We start from the raw sequence: 15,227 nt of genomic DNA, 5'->3' as shown, positions 1-15,227 counted from the left end.
TTTAAAATCTTTTGCTAAGTGCAAATACTAGATTCCTCTCTCCAGTTTTAAGGCAAGAATGGGACTGTTGCTGGGCAGTCTCTTGCTCCAGGGAGCAAGCAAGGCAGCCCAGAGTGGAAGGTGCCAGGCTGCCTCCGGGACTGCTCTGTCCCCCAGACAGGGGCTGATCTCTGGGGGTGCCCTGTCATTTGCATCTTGCAGCCACTGACTGGTCTGTCTGATGGTTATGGCGCCCTCTCTCCCCAACCCCATCACTAGTACAGACTGCTTCTCCAAGACACGAGGCACCTACAGGGTCATTGTGCAGACATGAGGGGCCCATGCTTGGGTCAGAACTTGAGGCAAACGTGACTGTGCTACACCTGCAGACCTGCGAGCCACCCCACAGCCCGGCTCAAGGAGGAACGATAGAAATCAGGCGCCCTCGGCTCAGAAAGGCAGGAGTGGCTCCCTAGCTGCCTCGTGTGGCTAAAAACAGCCAGAACTCATCTCAAAAGACAAGTCTTCAGTTTGGCCTTGGGGGAATTATTCTGGTCTCCCTCCTGTGCGGCAACCTTTGGACCTTCGCATGCCAGGTCCTAGGGCAGCTGCTGGACCACAGTGTCAAGGGCATGCGACACCAGCCCAAAGTCTGTCCTTGCCGCTGCCCCAGGACCTCCGTGGAGCCACATACCCTGGGCTGCAGGGAAGAGGTGGAAGCTGGTTCCTTCGTTGGATGATGAATCGGGTCAGAGACCCAGAAGGTTCTGGTGGGCTGGGGTGAGCACTGTCACCAGTGGGGCAGGTTGACAGCACCTGGGGTCACCCTCCCCATCCGGTGGGACATCTGTTGGCAGTTCACAGCCCTCAGAGACCCTCCCTTGGGGAAGCACGGGGAACATGCTTTAAAGGTACTTGAAGAAATCCTGTTGCTGTGCCCCAAGGGCAGGGGCAGGAAGCCGGTAGGGAAAGGCTCCTGGCAGCAGAGACTCAGTGTAGCCTCTCTTCATGCGCCCCCCCACCCCAAGCCTTGGGGGCCACCTATCCGCAAACCCCAAACCCAGAGGAAAGACAGCAGTAACAGGCAACCTGGCACATCACCTCTCCATTTTAATCTCTGAAAAACATCTGAGAGGCTGATGGCAACGGGTGACCAGACGGTGATGCCTGGTCCCAGGTGTGTCCCCTCCTCTCTGAGGTCTGTGTGTGTGAACTTCTGGGAACCCCATAGCCATCAGAGCTTCAGCAAGAGGAACGGAGGCCAACACAGGGAGCCAGGCAGGTTCATTCCCCACTGAGGCCTCTGCGCTGCACACGGGCTGGAGCACGAAGTACTGCAGAGCAGGTGGCTGGGGTGAGGCTCAAACACCTGGCTGGGGCTGGACAGCAAAAGGCAACTAACTGGGAACATGGCGGGGACTCCCAAGCAAACCCACAGCCGGACTCACCTGACCTCAGGAAAGGGTAGCTGCCGAGCGCAACCTGCGTCATCTACCTGCTGGGGAAAGCCAGCGCCACCATACCTTAGGGGAGAATCTGTTCATTACCTGGGTGGTGGCAAACACGGCTCCCTGGGAAAGCCACCAGGCCTCTGTCACAGCCACTTCAAAAGGATCTTGTGGTTGGCAAAAATTTCAGGACCATCCCGCCCTCATCAACTGCCAGGCACGGGGCAACAGATTTCTTTGACTTTCCAGAGACTGAGGGAGAGAAACTCTAGTAGGCCACAGAAAACTGGAAAAGTTCAAAGTGAGTAAACAGCAAATGTTTCTTTAGATAAACTACAAACATCCCACTGCATGAAATGGCTCTCTGTGGTCTCATCCGAGAGGACCAAGAGGGAGGGCGAGACCCTGGAACAATCACTGCGGTGGAGGCCTGGGGTTCTGCACTTGGACACGGTCCACAGCCTCCCCAACCTGAGCGGCGCTCCCAGGTCTGTGGACATCGCTCTGCCACTTAGGCCAACCGGCTCAGGGCAGTGGGGTGCACCTCACTCTAGGTGGGCTTCAGAACGAGGTGGGTAGAAGAACCAGGCCTCCACGACATGGTCCCGAGCTCTCAGCTCTCTCGAAGCTGCACTACTTGTTACTTCACTTTGTTATGGATCACACTGCTATGGTAAGGAAGGCTTACGTGGTTTTTAACTGAGAGACTTCTGTTGTCTGCCAGGGGGAGGGGATGGAGGCAAACATTTCCCTTCATCTATTTCTGCAGGGACGTGAGTGACAGAGACGGGCTACCTTGTGGCCCAGGGCCACCACGTTGGCTGCTAGGACGGCAGAACTCTTCAGGAAGAGGGTTTTGCTGTCCCTTATCTCTGGCCCAGTCCTGTTACGGGCACCCGGAGGGTACCAGCCTGCTGATCACTTTTCAAGGAGCAGTGGCCCTTCCCAGGAAGAAGTCCAGCCTATCTATTCAACAGGCAAGTCCGTCATCCCTACTTAGCAGGCATGGGCACAGCCATCAGCCTTGGGGGCGAAGGAGCATCTATCCAGCCTCCAGCCTGCACGGGATGCTTGGCGGGGCTCCCGGGAGGGGTGGGGCCTGGGTGTCAGAAGCGATGCCGCGGCTGGGGGCCAAAGTGCATAGGCAGGTTGTGCTCCAGCGGCACGTGGACGGGGGCGAAGTCGTAGTTGACTCGTACATTGGGCAGAGGGGGCACATAGGGCGCTGGGATGGGGCCCATGTTGAGGGGGAAGTTGTTGAACATGGGCCGGACGGGAGGCAGGGGGAAGGCTGGGTGCACAAAGGCGTAGGGGGGGATCTGTGGCTGGTGCAGGTTCTGTGGGACGGGCCTCGGCAGGGCTTCGATCCTCTGGACTTTCTCTGGAGGCTTCTCCAAGGGGGGCCCAATGCGTTTGAAGGTATTCTCTGAAAAGAAGACAGGATTTAGTAGAGAAAACAGTTAAATCCCACTGTGCTCGGATCTGGCCTGGAACCAGAACCGCATATCCTGATCCTGGTCCCAGGGGCCCTGAGCTGTAGGCTGACAGCCTGGAGCATGAGGCCAGACCAGGAGCCTCCAACTTTCAGCATCATTCTTCCCTGTGGACACAGGAGGGGTGGCCAGGCCAGAATAAGGCCGATTAAAGCCCCAAACGTAGCATGCACGCATGGGTGCAACAGCCCCCTCACCAGCCATCACCGAGGACAAAACCATACTTCCCACCGAGTGTCACACTCCACAAGGATCACCTTGGAAGGGGGAAGGCTGATCCAGCTCAGAACAGGTGGAGCTTCTGTGAGAGAATTTCCTTTAGAGGCAGGCCGTGGATGGCCACTTACAGAAACTCCATTTCATTCCTCTGTAACCTCACAGAGGCCTACTGTCTTTTTAAGTCTGCTTTGGCTTCTATTTGCTTCCTAAGCTCAAACTCACCCCTTGGGACCTCCTGGCCATCAGGGAGCTGCTGAAACTGTCTCTATGCTTTCAGGGCCTTTCCCAGAGGGAGCTGGATATATGGGTGGGGTCTATCAGCGGCCACCTGAGGGACAGCACTCCCCGGTGGTCCCTGGCTGGGTGGAATGCCAGGATCCCGATGCAAGCCAGCAGCGGGGTCCCCTCCTCCCCTGTGCACATGGAGTGAGTGAGCACAGGGCCTGTCTTGGGGAGCACTTGCCTCCATTCTTTCTTTTCTGTTCCTCTTCGGCCTCCTTCTGGATTTCCTCAATTAGCTTCTCATCATCTTCCTAGGAGAAAGGAAAGAAGATCAAGCTGGCTGGCTTGCTCTCAGCCAGCTCCATGCAGCGCTGAGGCCCTCCCGGGACGCCGGCTTGCTGCCAATCAGCAATGGGGCTAAGCCAGAAACCTGCTGCTGACCAGCGAGGTCGTGGGCTTGCATACCACCCATTCCCAGTTCCCCGGGAATCTTCTTCCTTTATCATTAGACGGTGTTCCCATGAGGAAGCCCATCTGAAAGGCTGGGACCAAGGAGCGGGTCTGTGCACTGCACGTGGCTGTCTGGGGGCTGGGCTAAGAGAGCCTGCTCTGTTCACTCAGCTGTAAGGTAAGAACTTCCCACAGCTCGGAGCCAGCGGGCAGACTGATAACCCAAGGGTTTGGGATGGGGGTGAGTCTGGAGTGGGCAGGGCCTGAGGAGTTTCAGATCTTGAGTCTACAAACTCTGAGCACAGAAGCCGTCTCTGTAGAGCCCGCAAGTCTTGCCGGCTCCCCGAACTGAGCTGGACAAAAGACTATGCAGGCCTGCTGAGCCCTGAAGCTGGCCTTCAGCTCCTAGACAGTGTGGGCTGTAGAAGGAGCAGCATGCTGCCAGCAGAACAGTGGCCTGGGCCACAAGGAAGGGCACAGCAGTTTAAGAACAACTCCCCTGCAGACCTCACCATCTCCCCTTCCCAAACTCAGGCTTGGTAGGCCTGCTTCGCTAATGGGCAATTCAGACTTGGATTATCCCAGCCTGGGGACAGGAGCCAAAGAGGCGCTCTGGGTACAGGCAGATGTGTGGGCTTCACCAGGGAAACTCTGGGGTCTGTGCCACATACAGTTCCCCCATCTCCACCTGCCCCGGGCACCGTGAACTGGGCTGCTGGCCCGGGACAGACAACCTGAACCATGCCTGTTCTGTGTAATGTGCTGGGGGTTCAACCCACTCCTCAGCGGCCCTGCAAAATGGCTGGGGACTGAAAGGACACTCGCTGGACTGAAACCACCACCAATACGGTGCATGTCTTTGCTGCCAGCGGCAGGGCTGCTGCTGGACCAGCACGGCCACGGAGGGCATGGGACTTAAGTCTACCCGTCACGAGCTGGGGCTCGACAAAGAGCAGAGTAGACACTGCAGCCACAACCTGAGCGTGGCAAGTGCACTGATCAAACCGAGAGACAGGCAGGCATGTTCTGTTTCCTGGGGTCTTGCAGTAGTTTCTCCAGGAGTTAAGGGCAGTCAAGCTGGGAAGAAGTAAGGAGAAGGGCAGTGGTGCCCAATGTGGGGCAGGGAAGCACGAGCCAAGTTTCAGGACTTCCAGAAGCCTGCTAGACACGTGTGTTGCCCCAGACGACGCACCAGGCAAGGCCTCTCCACACGGACAGTGTGGTCTGGGTTGGAATACTGTCAGTGATAACTCTGGATTTTTCATGCTGATTGGATGCTCTTGACTGGCTGACGTCACCCATGGAACTTCTGGGACGTGAATGGAGGGCCACAGAAGGGAGCGCATGAGCTGGAAAGAACACCTGGAAAACCTTGGACCAGGGGAGAGCACAGAAGCCTCAGCGTGGAGCTGGGCAATGGGCAGTCTGCATGCAATGGGCAGTTACTAATGTCATAACCAAGATGGTAACTTGTGATTTCACAGACAGTTATGGCCCCTCCATGATTCTGGAGTCATGAGTGTCGCTCACTCAGTGTGTACTGGACACCTACTCTATAAAAACCCTAAGACAGGGCTTCCCTGGTGGTGCAGTGGTTGAGAATCTGCCTGCTAATGCAGGGGACACGGGTTCGCGCCCTGGTCTGGGAAGATCCCACATGCCGCGGAGCAACTAGGCCCGTGAGCCACAACTACTGAGCCCGTGCGTCTGGAGCCTGTGCTCCGCAACAAGAGAGGCCACAATAGTGAGAGGCCCGCGCACCGCGATGAAGAGTGGCCCCCGCTTGCCGCAACTACGGAAAGCCCTAGCACAGAAACGAAGACCCAACATAGCAATCAATCAACCAATCAATCAATAAATCTTTAAAAAAAAAAAAAAAAAAAAAAGACAAAACAAAACAAAAAAACCCTAAGACATGGTCATCCAGCCTCTTTGTGAACACTCCAAATGAGGAAACTTACTACTCTACACAGTAATCACTAAGCCAATCAACACTAAGGGCTCCAGTAATGCAGCAGGCTTTGGTGGAGGCAGTCTGAAGTTCTCCATGTGAATGTCAAGATAAATTCTACCACTATCTAGATTAGGAGCTGGCAAACATCTTCATTTTGGTGCCAGTGGCAAGTCTAGGAAAAAAAGATTAAAAAAAAAAAAAAAAAAAAGAGTAATCTAGAAAAATGGAAAGTAGGAGAGTTGCTGCTCTGCACTGCTCACTGAGTGACGTGGGCAAATTCCTGAACATCTGAGTCTGGGTATCTCACCTGTAAAATGGGCTGTTGTAAGGACCGCATGAGCTCAACTGTGTAAAGGACCCAGCACAAAGCAAGTACTCCTTATTAAAGACAGGAAAGTTGTGAAAAGTGGCAGGAATAAAGATTTCAGAAAGATGAAAAGTTTCAAGAAAAAGTGGTAAAGATTGGGAGATGCCCTAACATTTCTCTCAGTGGCTTCTTTAACGGTATGAGTGAGGTTTCCTGCCTCTGGTCATTTACTAATTATAACTATTAGTACTACATCACCATCACCCTCACCCCACCCCCACTATCTCATCCCTCTTCTATCACATCACCTAAATGTGGTCACGCCCATCAGTACCCAGAGGGACACCTAAGGCCTCTGATGGCACAGGAAGGCACCTTAGAAACCAGCCATTCTAACTTCCTTCTACCACAGAAAGTAAGGTCCCAGATCAGGTAAGTTGTTCAAAGTTATGGTTAGTTGGCGGTGGACTAGGCAGTGTCACGCAAATACCTTTCCTGGAGAAAATCCACAGAAAACTACTTTGCAGGTTCCCTGTCCCCATCGTTTGATTTGAAAACGTGGAGGGTATATGTATGCTTTCATTCAAGAATATGTATTGCGTGTCCAGTATGCATCAGGCACTGAACTGGATGTACAGCTAAGAATAAGGCAGACCTGGTCCCTTCCCTCATGGAGCTTCTATTTTTGTGCTGTGATCACAATTCCAGCTGGCATTCCACTTTGGAATTCTACATGGGCTTAAAGAGCAATTTCACAGCATTAAAGACTAACCCCGACCCCCACCCCCTCTTTCCCCTCAGACTGTCTTGTGACATTTCTGTCAGGATAAATGAAGAATGAGGGATACTTTCTGAGTAGAAGATTCCAGGTCTCTTATAGCACTGTTAAGGGTATGGATGAACAGGGCATCTGACCGATTTTTATCAATACTAAGTTTCCTGTGATAAATCCGAATGCTCCTGGTAAAGTTCGCCCCTGAATAAATGCAATGTAAGAATTCCCTTAGGTGGGTCTGAGGCACTTGCACAGGCAAGTGTGAGTTGAGCGTCCTGATACAGATCTGCCGGCTCTCTGGAGGACAGAGCAGCCAGGTCCACCAGCTGGCAGAAACTCCCAGGCCGTCACTGAGAGCTCTTCCGGGGTTGGGGGGCGGGAGAAGCCTTAGAGCCTTGAGTTCTTCACCTTTTGAAGAGAGCCACCTGGAGGCTCTTCCCTTCCTTCCTTCGCTCTGATCACTCTCCTGATTTGTTAAGTGGACTCAGGACTATTTGTCCTTAAGCTCTAGCTTTCCCTGTTTAGGCAGTGCTCTTACAGTCTAAATACAGTCTGTATTTCACAAGAAAATGTCAGCACTCAACTATTTTGAGCAGTGATTGTTACCATAAAGAATGAGCGAATTGTTAGTTACACCTAGAATATGGGTTAAGCGTTTCAGATTTCAACTTTCTCCAACTGGTTGGAGTCACGGGACACAACATTTCGAAACTAAGAACTAAAACACATTTTAATATATTTTTTTCAAGATAAAAATTACATTTTCAGCCAAATATGTTAGACTCTAAGGGGGAAGATTTTTTTCTTCATCTGGGGTAGAATTTCCTTCCATAAGCAGCTTCCCTTGAGTATTTAAAATTCCTCAAGTCAAGAGTGAAGGCATGGGCTTCCCTGGTGGTGCAGTGGTTGGGAATGCGCCTGCCAGTGCAGGGGACACGGGTTCGAGCCCTGGTCCGGGAAGATCCCACATGCCACGGAGCAACTAAGCCCGTGCGCCACAACTACTGAGCCTGCGTGCTACAACTACTGAAGCCTGAGCACCTAGAGCCCGTGCTCTGCAACAAGAGAAGCCACCACAATGAGAAGCCTGCACACCATAACGAAGAGTAGCCCCTGCTCACCGCAACTAGAGAAGAGCCTGCGCACAGCAATGAAGACCCAATGCAGCCAAGAATAGATAAATAAAAAATAAAAATAAATAAAATTTTAAAAAAATTAAAAAAAAGTGAAGGCAGACTGAATTGTACACTTTAAAACTGGCAAATTTTACTTTACCACAATTTAAAAAGTTAATAACGTTAAAAAAAAAGAGTGAAGGTAGGTTTAGGGTTGATCTTGAGATGAAACATGAGGACTGGTCCCTCATCAGAACACTTCTTGGGTTGGGTAAGTGATACATGGGGATATTAAGGCTTTTCTAGAGGTGAGTTCCCTTGGGAAACATTCTAGGCATCCCAAGTGTCATCATTCATGGTGAATAAGGACACTTGGGAAAAAGTCTTGCCATTCTGCAAATATCTAGGACACACCTAACCTGCTGGAAACAGGGAACAATAGGAGGAAAAAAGATGATGAGAGGGCCAGGGGTGTGTGGGCTGGATCACAGAATTAACTGTCCTCCAGCCCCCCTGCAGGGCCCTGAGTCACTTACAGGAAATCCAGGCATGCTGGAGCGGCCCCCACCGCAGTGAATTTTATCTTAAAGCAGCACTGGCTTCCTAACAGGCAGGCAGCTGGTGTGATGGGAAGAACTCCAGCTTTGGGGTTCCACAGACCTTGGCTTGGGGACCCCTCTAACCCAGCACGACTTAACCTGGAGCCTAATCATTTCCAAAGCAGGTTTACTGTGAGAAGCAAATGATCTCACTTTTTATAAAGTGCCAAGCACAGTGGTAGTAATAATGGCTTACTGTGTGCCAGCTGCTATTCTAAGCACCTCACATAGATTTCATAACAACTCCAGGAGTTAGGTACTATTAATTAATACCCATATTACAAATGAGGAAACTGAGGTTTTTTAAAAATATTTTTTCTGATCAGGGATCGAACCCACGCCCCCTGCATTGGAAGCACGGAGTCTTAACCACTGGACTGCCAGGGAAGTCCCACACATAGTAAGGTTTGAATCCAGGCCTTCTCAAAGCCTGAGCTCTCAAGCACTTAAACCACTAGTTTCTGAACAGCAGCTTCTGGAACAGTATGACTGGAGGGGCCCAGAGGACTCCGCCTGCCCTGAGAATTGTCAGAGGTGACTATTTTTAGGCCCTGCTTTGTTCTAGAGTGTATCTTGCTCTCTTTGAAATATTAAGAGTTCCTTCTCTTTGGGATGTGCAGAACTCGGAAATCTCCTTTCTCCACTGAATAAAAGAAGGGAACAGGGCAAAATAAAACACCTCTACTCAAGGAGATGAACAGCCAGTACAGCAGAGGAAGGGGACACTTCCCTGAAAAATTCCCATTTTCCTGGGGTCAGCTCACCCAGAAGTACATGTGCCATCACTTGAAACATCAGGTCTCTGACTGGCCTCCCCAGCACTTGGCCTTTGAGACAAAGCCAGCAGAACCTTCTCACCCAGAGTGGGAGCTGGGAGCTCGGGGAGAAACCAGAAACCTAAGGTGCAGGCCAGGCTCCATCACTGAGGCCACAGGACTTAACTGGCTCATGGTAACTGAGTCGCCTATCGCTCCTGACCTGGGCACTGTTCCAGGCCATCTCCAGATGCCCCTGCCTCGTTGACATGTTTTCTCATGAGGTCACCAAGTTACTTGTATACCTTGGAGTCCCATGGAATTTTCTCCTTCTTCCACAAAAAGCCAGGGTTTTGATTCTCACACACATTAAAGCAATCTTGGGGAAAAGAGTTTAACAAAACGCAAATAAAAAGGTAATTCCTGGGACTTCCCTAGTGGCGCAGTGGTTAAGAATCCGCCCGCCAATGCAGGGGACACGGGTTTGAGCCCTGGTCTGGGAAGATCCCACATGCTGCGAAGCAACTAAGCCCGTGCACCACAACTACTGAGCCTGTGCTCTAGAGCCCGCGAGCCACAACTACTGAAGCCCGCACGCCTAGAACCCGTGCTCCGCAACAAGAGAAGCCACCGCAATGAGAAGCCCGTGCATCGCAACGAAGAGTAGCCCCCGTTCGCCACAACTAGAGAAAGCCCCATGGGGCAGCAACGAAGACCCAACGCAGCCAAAAATAAATAAATTCACAGGCCCTAGTGAATGTCCACCAAGGGCAACATGCCCACCCCAGCATTCCTCTCCTTGGCCTTTGGCTTGGGGTTTAAGATGGACCCAGTAGGCCTTTTCTGCCCTCTTTCTGGCCCCTCCTCATCTTGGTGAAAACCTTTAAACAGATCCACAGAATATGCATATAAGCAAGTCTCAGACTGAGCATAAGGAAACGCCAGGCTAGAGTAGAAGTGAACCCCACAGCACTTTCCATCACTACGCACGGCCACTCTGGGAGGGGAACCCACAGACCACCACTGAATGTAATGAGAACTGGGATGGGAACACGTGCAGCACCCACAGTGGGCCAGTGCACCCCAAATGCAGTGCTGAGGACAAAGGACCACAGCAGAGAGTGACATGGAGTCTCGCCGCCCAGCAGATCTGGAAGAATGCTTTATATAAAGAAACGAGGGGTTGCATCTTAACAGCGAGAGGATTTTATTTCCTTTCCCTGAATTCCTCTGAGCTCAGCAAGATACAGAAATGCTGGCCTAACACAGGCGACTCTGACACGCTTGCTTCACATGGAGGTGGGTAGGGAGTGAGGCACGGCAAGAGCGTGAGGGGGATGGCAGGGGCCCGGCCTCTCCGAGACACCGACTCAGCACGCCAGCTGCCGGCAGGAAGTGAGGGAGAATAACCAGAGAGGTTTTAATGAAGAAAACCCACCCCAAACCCCAACTCCTTAAAACACGTCGCTCAACAACGAAGCCCCACAGCTCTGCCCATGGAGCAGAGTCTGGACGGAAGAAAAAGAAGGATGAGAAACTGCAAGTGGTTAAAGGGAAACAGAGAAGGTTTCCACCAATCAGATATTGACAACAATCGCCAGCCACAGGCTGAAGGCTCCTAAAATAAATGTTTGAGTACTTAGCACAACGGCTTGTTCTTGAGAGGCTTTTAAACATCCTTTTGAGCCCGTTTCCTTCAACATTTCTGGACACCAGAGCTGGCCGCCTGCTTGCCTGCTGCCAGCCTCTGGTGATCATGAAGGGAGGGTGGTGACTTTTCTTCTTCATTTAACTTTTCCTCCCCGTAAAAAGGTGGCTGAGAATTGCAAGTCAACTGCTGCTTCCCTCCTGCAATTTTGGGGCTGGGGCTGGGGCTGGGATCCAGGTCATGTATGGCCACAGCTGTTGTTAATAAACTTGCAATGAAAGGCTTCCAAAGAGCTGAGGATTTAGTTTCAAATTATTCCCAGATTGGCTGCAGATCGCCGAGCAACACCAGACCCTAACCCCCCAGCGCCAGCTGTCCCCCTGCAACAGGAAACTGGGGGGAGGAGGGTGCAGCACGGCCCGGAGTGGCACATGCTGTGCAGCTGGGGTCTGGAATGGCCGGGGAGGGGGTGCGGAGGAGGTCCGGATAATGTGCTGGGGAGGAGCAAAGACTGGACGGCTCTCTGCTGGCTTCTGCAACTATCTCCTCGGGTCACAGAGGCCTGGAACGCAAACACCTTTCTGTCCAGAGCTCCCCCCAGGGACCTGGAGGCAGCATGGGGTGTGGCCATGTTGTGACTCCTGTCAGGGTCAAGCACTCAGCCTGGGGCCTGCTGGCATCTGCTGAACATGACACATGCCAACATGCCATGTTTACCGGACTGAGCCACACCGTGGCCCTCCTTGGTACAATCCTCTGGTGACATCTAAAGCTGACTGGGGACACTGTCAAGGCCCCTTTCTACCATCTGCAGCTTGCTCAATGGGGAAGGGTCCAGCGAGGGCCAATCCCTTCACGGAGGCCTGCCTGATTCACTGGGTGCAGGGACCCTGCAGGCAGCTATCAGCAAGCTCCCGTACTTGCGACCTCTTGCTCCAGAGAGTGGAGACTTGGGGAGTGGAAGGAGCTAATAACAGCTGGCTGAAGACCTGGATTTGCAGCCTGGTTTTACCAAGTGACCTGAATCTTGTTTTCTTCATCTGCAGAATGTGAAAGTGGTCCCGCCTCCATGTTGTAACAGAAACAATGGTGTTTAAAACAGTGACTTGAAATAAAATGCTAAGGCCAACTGTGGAAGTTAAGTGATGGGGCAACATGGGTGTTCACTTTACCATCTTCTTCACAGAAGGTAAATTTTAAAAGTTAAGGAAAAAAAACTGAAACTGAAAATTAGTTACTGAGCTGAACTCTGGAGTATCTTTCTGAAGATACTCCCTAAAATGATCTCCACCTTTTCCTCCTCAGCCCTGTCTGAAATACTTTTATTTCCTCTGCCTTTCCCAGGCCACTCAAACAAGGGTCTCAAAGGTGCCCAGCGCCCTCCGTGCCCCTGACCCATCAGGAAGACAGACACTGGTCCAGGCTGGGTGGTGCTGGAGCCAACTAAGGGGAGAAAGCAGAAAGCAGCTTTGTTTAAGATGCTGAGAGAACAGAAGACCTGAGATCAACACATGCCACGTTTTTTTTTTTTTTAATTTGGCATGCAGGATCTTAGTTCCCAGACCAGGGATTGAACCTGCGCCCTCAGCAGTGAAAGCGCGGAGCTCTAACCACTGGGCCACCAGGGAATTCCTCATGCCACCTTTTACTGACCACAATCTTCTGCAAGTTTCTTCATTTGTAAAACTGGGATGATACACTGGCCTTAGAGGACTGTCAAAGAATTAAATATATTAACACATATTAATGTCAGGTTCAATCCACTGCAGCCTTGAGAAAAATAAATAATTCTCTTAACCAAATGGCTAGACGTACAATGGTGCCAAATTGTAAACTGGCTGTTAAAGCCCTAGGGTTTTATTTGCACTGAACATGCTTCAAATTCTTGTATTTAAAAAACAAAGAAGTTGTAGAAAACAATTCTGTGCAGTTTCTGGTAGCCAAAACCCAAGATAAATACCGACTTTGTTTTGTATTAAAGTGAAAATGCTCTTATGAATTTTGCCCCACTTCTAGAATCCGGACTGCCAGATGATTGCTCTGAACATGGCTTCTAACAGTAAGATGTAACTTGTTAACCCCCTTAAGTTACCATTCACGGACAAGAAAAAAGTCAGCACATATGGGTCCAGTAAAGTCCCGGGGTAACCATTTCCCCACTGCAAAATAATGTTTGTTCATTTATGTGTTGTGATTTGGCTGTGCATTCTGACCCCTAAGCTAGAAAACTGTGGTTTGTTGTGACTGGTTTGCTTCTGTTTTTCTTTTTTCCTTCTTAAAAAGACATCTTGTTTTTACAAGACTCTTGGTTGAATGTTTTGAGCTTATTTCTGACAACTAACAGATAACTGACAGTTTTCTAATATGCAGTTAGTTCAGTTCCCAAGCAATCTCTAGTCATTAAGGATGAAAACTCAACTTCTCTCCAAACCACGAAGGGATAACTCCCTCATGGACAAATGAGAGATTCTTCCTGGCCTTGCCGGTTAATTAAGCCAGAGAAAAGGCTGGATGACAGGGCATGCTTTGTTTCCCTGAACTTCTGAATGGCTTTGTGTTCCCAGAAGCCCCAACAGATGCTGGGTTGGAATTCAATCGGTCTCCTGGTGAGAATCAAGGGAACGGGGCTGATCCCGGTTTTGATGGGAACGGGACAAATGGAACAAAATCTCTGGCTGTGGCTACCAGAGGAAATCGGAGGGATTTGTATTTGCCTGACCTTCCTTTCGAACTTTATTTTGAGCAAATACAGAACCTTTCTCAGGGTAGAAGATGACAATTCAACATGAAAACGAGGGGCAGTCGTATGCTGTGGCACCCAAACAAGGTAACGGAACACGAGAAACGTTTATAATCAATTCCATGTGCGGGAAGAAAAGGGAGGTGGCAGGAGAAGAACAAGAGAGAGCAGAAAGGAAAACGGGGCTGCGAAGAAGCCAGACTGCCTGCCGCACACCCTGCTGCACGTGGTAACTCCCACGCTGCTCTCTGCTTCTAGAGAGGAAAGCAGCCTGAGGAATGCTTCTTAGGAGCGCCGCTGAAGAAACAGACCCTGTATTTCTTCACCAAGTTCCTAGAGATGCTCAGGCCCCCAGTGTGCTGGCTGGATGGGACTGAGGAACCGAGTCAGCGGAACTGCCAGGGCCTGGGAAGTTTTGTCACAAAATGCAGCGTGGGTTACCTTGGAGAGCACTTCCCACTGTGGGCCACAGCTCCCTCCACTCAACCAGCAACAGGATGACTGTTTATTCCGAAGTCGCCCCTTTCTTTCAATTATTTCCTCAGTGATAGGAGGGCAGGCTTGCTAAGGGTCTTACTGGGTCACGGAGCTGTGGAATAAGAGCAATTCCTGGGTCCCTCAGCCCAGTCTTCCACCCAGGAGGAGACTGCTCCTGACATGCAGATACCGGGTTTTCACAGAGGACTCAGTGCTTTACAAAACTGGGGGGAGTTCTGAGGATTAGGATTAGGCCACCAGCCTGGCCTGCTGTGGCTTTCAACAGGGGCCAGCCTGTTACCCTGACACCTTTTCTTATCAGGCATATTGGGGGTGTTCTATATGAGGGATGGAGACTTTTATCTTTGACTTATAAAGTTCTAGCTAGAACAGTGTTTTAGATTTGGATTAACGGTCAATCTTTAAAAATTGGAAGATTTCACATTAAAATACAGATTTCCAACCTCTCTGGAAAATCTGAAGCCATGGTAACTCTGAGCACAGTCCCATCTGGCAACAAACTATGGGGGCTTAGGCCAAGTCACTCGTGTACTCCGGGCCTGCAACAGCTCCCAGCACGCTCAGTGAGACCCACGGCCTGCTTCTGTGCCCGCCTCTCTCACCTTCCTCCCCTCGTTCACCACCTGCAGGCCACACCAGCCTTCTTTCTGTTCCACGAATAGGCCAGATCTGTTTTATTTCTTTGGCTGCCTTGCTCCTCCTCTGCATGCAGGTTTCGCTGTAAACGCTGCCTCTCAGAGAGGCCTGCCGAGACGACTCCCCCCTCCGGCTCCCGTCATTCTCCACTGCGTCGTTCCTACTGTTCCCACACAGTACCAACCTCATGAAGGGTCTCTGTTTTAAACTTAATAGACGGTAAACTCCAAGAAAACCAGTCCTGGCGACACTGAATAGTTACAAACGAAAGAATGGATGAATCTATCGTTTCTCCAGGGATTCGAATGAAATTTCTGTCACACGTTAAATTCTTCCGGGACTGTTCCTGGTCTCTATCTTGTCCCCTTGATACATCTGTCTATTCTTGC

The 15,227-nt window shown here is 51.0% G+C and overlaps 1 protein-coding gene across 2 annotated transcripts in view; it reads right to left on the bottom strand.

Moving 5' to 3' along the window:
* Nucleotides 1-1,069: 1,069 nt before the first annotated feature.
* The window catches only part of RNF216 (ring finger protein 216), a 181,536-nt gene continuing 167,378 nt past the window's right edge, over nucleotides 1,070-15,227 (bottom strand). For both annotated transcript variants that reach the window (XM_068524090.1, XM_068524091.1), the window contains exons 16-17: nucleotides 3,603-3,672; nucleotides 1,070-2,853 (exon numbers count right to left, since the gene is read on the bottom strand). In XM_068524090.1, coding sequence (XP_068380191.1) covers nucleotides 2,534-2,853; nucleotides 3,603-3,672 — 390 coding nt within the window. In that variant the 3' untranslated portion in view covers nucleotides 1,070-2,533. The remainder of the gene's footprint in view (nucleotides 2,854-3,602; nucleotides 3,673-15,227) is intronic.

This window comes from Eschrichtius robustus, chromosome 16, assembly GCF_028021215.1.
Source record: "Eschrichtius robustus isolate mEscRob2 chromosome 16, mEscRob2.pri, whole genome shotgun sequence".
NCBI classification, from domain to species: Eukaryota; Metazoa; Chordata; class Mammalia; order Artiodactyla; family Eschrichtiidae; genus Eschrichtius; species Eschrichtius robustus.
Note: the sequence above shows the minus strand (reverse complement) of the source record. Positions and strands in the feature narration are given on the sequence as shown.